Below are 10,637 nucleotides of genomic sequence, written 5' to 3' on the forward strand. Positions count from 1 at the left end.
ATAACGTAAAGCTATTTTTAAATATTTAAGAAGAAGATTATTATAGTTAACTTAATTCTAATTATGTTATAAATTATATTATATTTATTTATTATAATATAATTCTATTAAATTCTATTATAATAAATAAATATAATATATACATATATAGGAATATAATATAACAAATATAATTTGTTATAATATAATTTGTTATAAGAAATTATATAAATTATATTATAACAAATACATATATTAATTATAATTATATTATAAAATATTATATTATATGTATTATAATATAATATAATTATAATAAATTATATTATAATAAACAATTTTATATAGTATATTTTAATATATTTGTTAAACTTAAACTATATTTATTGACTCACGAGTAAAACACGCACTCTTAAATCTACAGTATTATAATAATTATTATAATTACAGTAATATAATAATAATTTAGACAAAACATAAAACATCTGCGTCAACGAATTAGCTTTTTCCAAATTTGACTACATAGAAGATGGCAACTCTTCAAATCTCCTACAACACCCAGCATGCTTCAGCACCCACGTGACTCTCAAGCGCTTACTCTGATTGGCTGAGAGGCGATCAGCGGGGAGAATGATGCTACAGTTTATACCTAAGGCATCTTGTCGACCTGCGCGCGTGCACTTTGTGATTGACGGATTTTTTCACAAGTTGATGAATTAGCTTTATTTTATTTTTCTTTTTTTTACGTTTTCGTCGCACGACATGTAAATTTCTCGTCGTTTTAACAGAATAAAAGAAGCGACATGGTGGACAAAGTAAACGGAGTTGACTTCACGGAGAGAAATTACGGCTCGACGACCGACGGTATGACGGTTTGTTTGTGTTTTTGACAATAAATTAAACGTGAGGTAAAAACTTTTGAATGAAGAGAAATAATTTAGGTTATAAATCAACCACAAAACGTGTTGTTTCGTTTTTTTAATGAAGCTGATATTCATTCTTTCTTTTATGGAGTCAAACTGAAGCAATGTAGTTAATTGTGTCAGTATTTTGAGTGCTAGTTAGTCAGTGCTAGTTAGTTATGCTAACTTGTTGACAGCGGTTACGGTTCAGGTTGTGAGAGGATTTTAATTTATTGACTAAAGAAGAACAAATACTTTTATTAGGAAAGTTTTTTTTCTTTCTTTGCAGATACTTTATTTTTTCTCAGGTCTCCCAAAGCAGGTCGTAAACAGTGAACTTTTGAACTTGGCCAAAGCTTTTCAACCCCCAATTCACACGTTCACCAGCACTCAGGAATGTGGGGCCAAATACTGCATTTAAAAAAAGCATCCCTTATTTATTTATATATACTTTACACACACTCTTACACACACACACACTCTTACACACACACACACACACACACACACACTCTTTTACACACACACACACACACACACACACACACACACACACACACACACTCTCTCTTACACACACACACACACACTCTTTTACACACACACACACACTTACACACACACTCACTCACTCACTCTCTCTCTCTCTCTCTCTGTCACACACACACACACACGAGTGAAGAAATGCATGCTGGGGGATTTGACACAGATTAATAATCAGTCTTAATCAGTATTTCTAATAATGGGAGCTAAACTCCTAGAAATCTGTATGCAGGATAAAATAGGATGTAGAACATTCCTAAAAAAATGCAAGCGAATAAAATGATCCAAAACTACACACACGTTTTAAAGTTAGCTGTATACTTTTTGTTGAGTAATCTAATAAAATTGACTACAAACACCTCTTTTAAGGTAACACATTCGCATTTAAAGAATGAATATACACTGATTGAAATGTCTAAACTAAACATTTCTCCTTGGACGCTGTACTTTTATTTGAGCATATGCGTCTCGATTCGCATCTCCATGTTCTCACAGATTTATTAACCGGTGTTCAGACGTGTCAAAATACACCGTTGCAGTAATTACATTGATGGCATTTGGCAGATGCCCTTATCCAGAGTGTCTTACATTTTACACCTGAGCAATTGAGGGGTAAAGGCCTTGCTTGGGGCCCAGTGATGGCAGCTTGTGGACCTGGGTTTGAACTCACAACCTTCCGAGTCCCCAGGTCACAACCATGTTTCCGGAAACATCATCCTGTTTTGTCTGTCTATGCAATCAGATTTATTATCGGGAGAGAATGATTGTACATGTCTTGGCTTTCAGAAGGGAGTGAACACACACCGTACACCTGTAAAAGCATACATACAATTGTTGATAGGCAACAGTTTGAGCCTAAAAACTAAATTATTGAAAGACAGCTGTTTCAAAGAGGAGCAGGATTTTCCTCATGATTGTAACACAACCTGTATCAGATCCTCAGCGGCGTGTTTTCTACTCGAATGACGCTCACTTCTGTCATTTAGAAATCCAGGGTCACCTCTAAGACAAGGCCAAAGGGTGGAGGTTAATCACGTTAGGAGCCATTTAAAGTCAGTTCAATTCCGCATGTAGCTCTATTGACCAGATTGACCTGATATCCGGCCGTGTGTTACGGTCGACCGGATTAACGCCTAGCAAATCTCTTTTGTTTGTTAGCACCTGATTGTCTTGTTGGAAATTTACTCATCCTTTAGGCCTTACATTTGAGCTTGAAGTCACATAAAAAAACCTCCTACTATGGCCTACTTACAGTAACTCTTACAGTTATTATATTATATAACTTTCTCAGGGAGAGATGTAGTTTTTATATGCAGCTGTTCTTTAAACAGACCTAATGCATGATATATAAATGATGGACAGATTGAGGCCGATGTGTGTGTTTTGTTTATAGAGCGCGAGTCTGACCACGTGTGTGTTATCAGAGCTTTGTGACAATTGGTACAGATAGGGAAGATTAGGGCTGTAAAATTCAGCTGTTTGATCTCAGAAAGATTCATCACAAGCCATTTGTCCAGAGCCCGGCAGGCACAGAGCCGCTCTGTCAATCATCGTGTGTTTGTGTTGCGTGGCCAGGGAGGTGAACAAAAAAGTACAGGGCTCCATTGCTATGGTAATAGATTCAGCATTAGGTGCTCCTCTAATGACCCCTCGACCACTCGGATGAAGGTCACGTATCCTCCACCTTTTGGCCCCGGTGAAAACACGAAGGCCGGCTTTTCATCAGGGTGAGAGATGAATTGATTGGATTTGCTTGAATGTGGAAACTAATGTTTGCTCCTTGTAGGAGCCTAAGTGCCCCCCTCCCTTCCCCCAGTTAATTAATTAAGAATTCATTTAAAGAGCTATGTTACAAGGTTTCATCAGAAAAAGTTTTAGAGTTTCTGTCATATATTAATGTAAAAATAAAAAAGTTGTCTATATTTGTCTACATTTATTTCTCTGCGATTTTAGGTTAGTTTAGTTCTTATTAACCGTTCTTGCCATGAAGATAGCCTCAGTAGCTGACATGGCAGTAAATTATAGCAACTAACTAACTAATTAATTAAGTAATTAATTAAAATAGCTCAGAATTTGCTTGTGGGGTCGGATCATTTTTAAAAGAGTGTAGAAATCACAACCCGCTATTATTAAAGAGCTACAACAGACAAATGTTTGATTTTTTTTTCTATTTTAAACTTAAATATGGAAAAAAAGGTTGGCGTTTATGCACATTTTATTTTGATAAAAACAAATCTAAAGATTATGATTAAGTACACGAAAAAGCACCATCTAATAATCACGACGCATAAAGGACAGCTTTTGTCAGTAACAGCAAACAGGGTGTCGTTACAGTCTCACTCTTTAGACTAGATTAGATTCAACTTTATTGTCATTACACATGTACAAATACAAGGCAACGAAATGCAGTTTAGGTCTAAGCAGAGTGCAATAGCAGCAAGTGCAGGATATACAGTGTTTACAAGGGTTAAATAAGTTATATAAAGTGGTAATGTGGAGTGATTTACAGATGTGTGTGTGTACTATGAACATAATATACAGATGGCTATTACTATAAACTGAAATTTACAGGTGTGTGTGTACTATGAACATAATATACAGATGGCTATTACTATAAACTGAAATTTACAGATGTGTATGTGCTATGAACATAATATACAGATGGCTATTACTATAAACTGAAATTTACAGAAGGGTATGTGCTATAAACAAAATATATTGTTATTACTATAAACAGAAACAAAAGGCACACGAACACGCTGTTTTGCAAAAAGACGATCGATTTAGTCTAAAGAACAGTAAACCGTGTAAAATCCGTCGGTCGAGTCATTTCAGGCAGTTTAAAAGTAAAAGGAAATTAAAATTAAATTAAGGCAATTAAAGTAGTTCTTTGTTGCACTGGCTTCTGTTCTTGCAGATAAACCTCGAGAGCTTACATCATGTTCTGTCCTTTTTATTGGAAAAAAAATTGTGCTGTTATGTAAACCAAGCGCTTTAAGTGCTTAACGTTTTTTAGAAAAAACTAATGACAAAAACGTTTAAAAGTGAACACAAAGTCAGTCAGTCAGTCAGCGATGCACCAGACGAGCAGGAATCTCGAACGAATGTGAATGAGTCTTAAAAAGGAAAACCTCAAGACAGCAGTTACAGGAAACCTGGTCAATATTTGGAGCTTGAGAACCATTCAAATCCTTCCCGATATAATCTAACACGGACACGTCTTTTATTTCTCCGTGCAGGTTTCTGTGGCGAGTCGCTAGAAGCAGAAGAGCACGACGCGACAGGTGAGGCGAACGTTTAAGCAAACGATCAACAGATAAGCAGCGGCTCAGACACTAACACTGTATTTCACACTCGTGGGTAGGAAGGGAATCGTTTACTGGAGTGCTGTAGCGGGTTTGTGTCCACTAGGGGGTGCTGTATAATCTCTGCAACAATTAATATGCAAAAACATCTCATTTGCAGTCACTTCACGTATACGGTTGAGCAATGTTTAAAGCATAACCGTGATCCTTTTACGTTTCCTACCGCACCACAACGGGCAATGTTGTTTGACGGTGTTCTAAAATCTTTCTAGGTGTTTCTATGGTTTATTGACCGAATGCATATTAACTTATTATCGTGAGCCTTGTGTTATCTAAAGGCTTATGCTAATATATATTATTTCATATAATATATTTTTGTTTGGTTGACACTCGAGACTCGCGTCGTAGTGTCCCGTAGTTGTGGCTTTTTTACTCCGAAGCGTTGTGTTTAAGGAGGAGTGACCAAACATTAAAACTACAACTAGACGGTCTCACAATTAACGTACCACTTCATTGACACCCGTCTCGTCTGTGACGTTCGTACCAGCGTATCAAACTAAGTTTTTACATGACAGGCCACATTCTTCTCGGTCCTTTTGTCAAGTGGAAGAAGTGAATCTTTTTTTAGTGACCAGTAACAACCTCTCATCAACCTCTCAACAACCATCGCAGACTGATTCAACTTCTATCTAAACCGATGAACCCACGACAAATTTTTATTACAAGAAAATAACAATAAGATGAATGGTATATGGTTTTAACACATGATGCGGTGCATAAGTATTTACCCCCTTGCACATTTTCTAACGTGATAAACCCTTGATTTAATCGGTATCGTGCGTCACATTTTTAACACATCAGGGCTTTTCACACCGGGGTTTATCCCGGGTTATCACCACATTTACCCCCGGCTACACGTCACATGTATGATTTAGAGATGCAGCTTTTTACCCCGGGTTATGATGCTCTGCTCAGGAGCAGCATCGGCACGGCTGTTACAGCGTTAACTCCACGTTGCAGTGTCCAGTGTGTGTAGTGGGAAACGACTCACTGTTATAATGTTATGCCTGGTTGTTAACAGTCATTAACATTTATTTAGAGGAGGAACAAATCACAATTTAAGGTTCCTGAAATACACCAAAGGGTCTTTTTCCTTTTAAAATGCTGCATCACGTAACTTGGAGGAAATCCATTGACACTTTGTGTCGTTTTTGTCCGGAAGGATTAAAAAATCTCTGGAATTTTATTTCGTTCAGTCCGGGTCTAACGATGATCTGCTTGGGATTTTCTGTTTTAGAGCATGCGTATTTACCAGAACAGGGAGGACCGTGATATCTGGGTCGTACAGCACGTTTTGCCCCCACCGCTTGTGTTGCCGATATAATAAGTTGCACCCTGTGTAACCCCTGACCTCTGGTCATGTGATCCTGACCTGCTGCACAGTGGGATGTGCATGTGTGGGAATGCTCAGGACAAGGTTCAGCTCAAGTTCATCTCCTCATCCTTCTCCTCGTCGCTCCCCTTCTCTCTCTCTCTCTCTCTCTCTCTCTCTTTCTTTCTTTCTCTGTCTCTCTCTCGTTCTTGCTCTCTCTCTTGCTCTGTCTCTTGCTCTGTCTCTCGCTCTCGTGCTCTTTCTCTCTCGCTCTCCCCCCTCTCTCTCGTGCTATTTCTCTCTCTCTCTCTCTCTCTCTCTCTCTCTCTCTCTCTCTCGTGCTCTTTCTCTCTCTCTCTCTCTCTCTCTCTCTCTCTCTCTCTCTCTCACTCAATTTCAATTTCAAGGTGCTTATTAGCATGACATACACTCTGCATTGAGTTACTGAGTGAGGTGCTGTGAAAAAGGGGAAATATCATTATTATTATTATTATTATTATTATTATTATTATTATTATTATTATTATTATTATTATTATTATTATTAATAATAATAATATTAATATTAATATAGTGCTTTCTGTAGATGCAGCACATTAACACTCCAGGACACAATACACATGTTTATATTTATAACATAAATTAAAAGAGAGATATTAAATGAGGAATTCTTGAGTGTGTTGTTATCAAATTCCTGGCATTGCAGAATTTTTGTTTTTTTCCTTAAAGTCGTATTAAATCCACTCAAATGTAATAAAATTAAAAAAAAATATATATATATTTTTTGTGGGTTTGTGAGGAGTGTTTGAAGTGTTGAAGAGCCAGCTGGCTGCAGGGAGAGTAGAAGGGTCTAGAGGGTCAGCACGAGTTCAGCCAACTCGCGACCTCGGCATGACCGACTCATGTAAACCTGTGGGAAGCTCCCATCATCTGGGGAAAGGGGCAAGGGGGACCTGTTAAACCACCGGGCAGTGAAAGGCCTCTATTGTTGCCCCGAGGCGGTAATTGATTTATGATCTCGAACATGATTGGGCTGTAAATGTGACTGCGGTAAAGCTGCGTTTGCTCCCAGGATTCCTTCGCACCCTGCGCGATTAAGCCGAGTGTTTACGTTGCTGGTATTTATGATGCCAGGTCAGGATCGGGCCACTTTTTCTGCTACGGCTCAGAAACGTGTCCCTGGCGTTTTCACTAGAAGTCATTTATACAGGAGCGTCTCTCGTAGAGCAGGATCGCGTCACTCTCCGCCTCGCAACAGCTATATATAAGTAAATGACAATAAAAGCTTCTTGACTTGACTTGGCAAGCGACAATCTTCATAAACGCAACCGAACCAGAGATTAGAGAGGAACTTTAACTCCGGAGTCAAAGTTTTTGATCTGATTGCTGCGTTATAATGTTGTAAAACTCGAATAAATGTCTGTATGTAAGTGCTGCTGAGCGCGAGGTATTCCTGCAAGCTTTTCAAACCGGGATTCAGCCGTTATTAAGGTCAGATGTGTTTCTGTGTGTGCGTGTGGGTGTGTGTGTGTGTGAGAGAAATACATTCAAGATTTGTTTGGGGCTAATAGAGTTGTGTAGGTTCTTAAACCCCAAACAAAGCAGGGTGCTGTCCTTAATCTGAGCAACCTGTCTACTTTCTGATCCATCCCGCCAGTTTCCACGGCTACGTGAGCTCCCCAGCCAATCAGCGACGTCTCGCGGCCGGCGTGACCGATCGGATTATAGGAAAGGCGGCCAGTCAGCAAGCTGGTTGTCCTGTTAAAGCTGCGCCAGTGTCAGATGGTTTGCGTTCGGATTTAAGGAGAAAAAAAAACGGAACCCACTGTGCCGGGTCGTCGGGGATGTTGTTGTGTTGCGTTGTGTTGTGTTGTGACCTATACATCCTGACACCGAGGCGCTCACACACTCGTGCACGCTCTCTTTAATCCCCTGTGCTGCCATAGCAGATATAAGGTGAAGAGCTTATGAAGTAATTGCATAGCATTGTGTAGTATGTAATGGAAAAGCTCTCCGTTCTCAGTAGAAACTAGACGCACGATTCAGACAATAACCGTCGCTCGGTTTGGCAACCGGACGAGTAAACTGTGTTATTGTGCAGCAAAATTCGCTGTTTTTATTTTTTAAACGTTGCTTTTTATTTTAAACTTGTATTCAAAACTCCAAAAGTAAAAAAAGGATATTTTTTAAAGCTGTGGCAACCTGCAGTGGGGTCGCATCCCAAATGCCTTTTCAGGTCAAGATGTCATGATACCACTTTCTCTTTTCTGATACAGTGATGAAGCTTTCAGCATCGGTCCATATCAGGATCTATTCCAAATATCTTGTAACAATTCTTTATAATTAAAATCATATTTTAAACCATACCAGATAAAATACGGCAACACCAAAATAAATCTGATCAAAATCATTCCTAAGAAAAGAGTTTCTTTATATTGTTTATCGTCAGTGTCCACTTTAGTTATTGAGTTAAAGTTTTACATTTATTTCCTTCGTTTTTTTTCTGGCACAGTCTGTGTCCTGTCTCTCTGTGTCCTGTCTCTCTGTGTCCTGTCTCTCTGTGTCCTGTCTCTCTGTGTCCTGTCTCTCTGTGTCCTGTCTCTCTGTGTCCTGTCTCTCTGTGTCCTGTCTCTCTGTGTCTGTCTGCGTCCTGTCTCTCTGTGTCTGTCTGCGTCCTGTCTCTCTGTGTCTGTCTGCGTCCTGTCTCTCTGTGTCTGTCTGCGTCCTGTCTCTCTGTGTCTGTCCTGCGTCCTGTCTCTCTGTGTCTGTCCTGCGTCCTGTCTCTCTGTGTCTGTCTGCGTCCTGTCTCTCTGTGTCTGTCTGCGTCCTGTCTCTCTGTGTCTGTCTGCGTCCTGACTCGCTCTGTCTGTCTGCGTCCTGACTCGCTCTGTCTGTCTGCGTCCTGACTCGCTCTGTCTGTCTGCGTCCTGTCTCGCTCTGTCTGTCTGCGTCCTGTCTCGCTCTGTCTGTCTGCGTCTGTCCCGAGTCCTGAGGATTGGATTGATCCCATCTCTAACCAGTAGCCCTGTGTGATCCCGATTCAGCTGTGGACACTGAACTCAGTTTAACACACACATTGTCACTATATCAGTTCCGCAAGAAAACGTTCGACGTCGAAACAGAACGTGAGTTGCGCCACCCACCGATAAGTGTTGTTACTATGGCAACCAGTAGCAGGAACCTCACTGTAGAAGTACAATCTGCCACCATCGAGGTAAAAGTGTTAACGTGACTACAGCAGAACACGTCGCTCTGTTCGGACAAAGTTTAATTCGAGTCGACTGTAAGAGTCAGGTGCAGTGGCAGGAAGTGACACGGCTCCGGGCCGCTAGCTAGCACCGCTGAGAGGCTGAATCGAATTGCGAGTTAATGAGCGTGCGCTAGCTCTCTCTCGGGAGCAGTAGGAAGCCCGGAGACTGTTTCACACTACAGAGTTTAGCGTGCGCCGCGCTACAAACACCAGCCTAATTTATCATTTATCCCCATGTTCTTTTCTTTATCATCCATCATTCGCACCCCCCGAACTACCATTAAGAACTAGTCGGGAAGTTGGGGGAAAAGTCCACAGAAGTGTTTTTAAAACAAGCCCCCAAACGTCTCTGAAAACAGCCGACACGTTAAACAGTTTACTAGTTTAGCTCAAAGCCAGTTTTGATGACGTGAGAAAGCAGAATGTTTCAGGTTACACAGCTAGCGCACTTCGTTTATTACAGACCAAAACGTGACCTCAGACCTTTTCATCCTGCGCAGCCTTTCTTTAATAACAACGTTCTGCTAATATTTCAGTCGCAACGCAGCCACTCGGAAACGGCATCCTATCCTCATATCCTCATATCCTCTCCACACGACAGATCAAATCAGCTGCGTGGGAGCTGCGTCAGTTCCACACGCTCAAATTCAGACTGATAGCAGTCATTTTACCCCCCAATCTTTTCCATCATCGACGCCGATTCAACTCATAACAGCAGCACGTTCCCAAAACCCTACGGAGGCGAGGGACAGGAGCGGTTTAACCACCACAGAGATCACATCTGCTCTCCTTTTAAATAAAGAACGCTTTCTTTTTGCCTCCGTGAACACGGAGGCGCAAAATATTTTCCCGTTCACGGAAGAATTTATTCGCACCTATCGTCCGAGGTTCATCCCGGCGTAATATATCCGGTTAAATATACCGATTCCAACGATCCGCTCATAAAGGAAAAAAAAAAAAAGATCGTCCGAGGAAAAAAAAAATGCAATATTTGAAGTATTACGAGAAAACGCAGAAAGTGAAAATAATAAAACTCATAAAATGAGAACTCGTACTCTGGCAAAAATGAGAAATATCAGAGCTCAGAGTGTTTTAGATATAACTTTACTCTCAAGATTATCGCGACTTTATTTTGAAGTAATATTTTTCCTGAGAAATACCGTGACTATCTTCACACGTCATGACTCTGTTGTGTCGTAGACAAACCGACACGTTTCTCAAAATATCGGGTATTGGAAACGTTCTAAATTTATTCTCGAAATTTCTTCACATAATATCTAATAAAA

The 10,637-nt window shown here is 40.0% G+C and overlaps 1 protein-coding gene across 2 annotated transcripts in view; it reads left to right on the forward strand.

The window, feature by feature from the left end:
• Window positions 1–592: 592 nt before the first annotated feature.
• Window positions 593–10,637, forward strand: part of nr6a1a (nuclear receptor subfamily 6, group A, member 1a) — an 80,397-nt gene continuing 70,352 nt past the window's right edge. For both annotated transcript variants that reach the window (XM_047822907.1, XM_047822908.1), the window contains exons 1-2: window positions 593–843; window positions 4,664–4,708. In XM_047822907.1, the coding sequence (XP_047678863.1) occupies window positions 783–843; window positions 4,664–4,708 (106 nt within the window). In that variant the 5' untranslated portion in view covers window positions 593–782. The remainder of the gene's footprint in view (window positions 844–4,663; window positions 4,709–10,637) is intronic.

The sequence above is a fragment of the Tachysurus fulvidraco genome, chromosome 14 (assembly GCF_022655615.1).
Source record: "Tachysurus fulvidraco isolate hzauxx_2018 chromosome 14, HZAU_PFXX_2.0, whole genome shotgun sequence".
Taxonomy (NCBI): domain Eukaryota; kingdom Metazoa; phylum Chordata; class Actinopteri; order Siluriformes; family Bagridae; genus Tachysurus; species Tachysurus fulvidraco.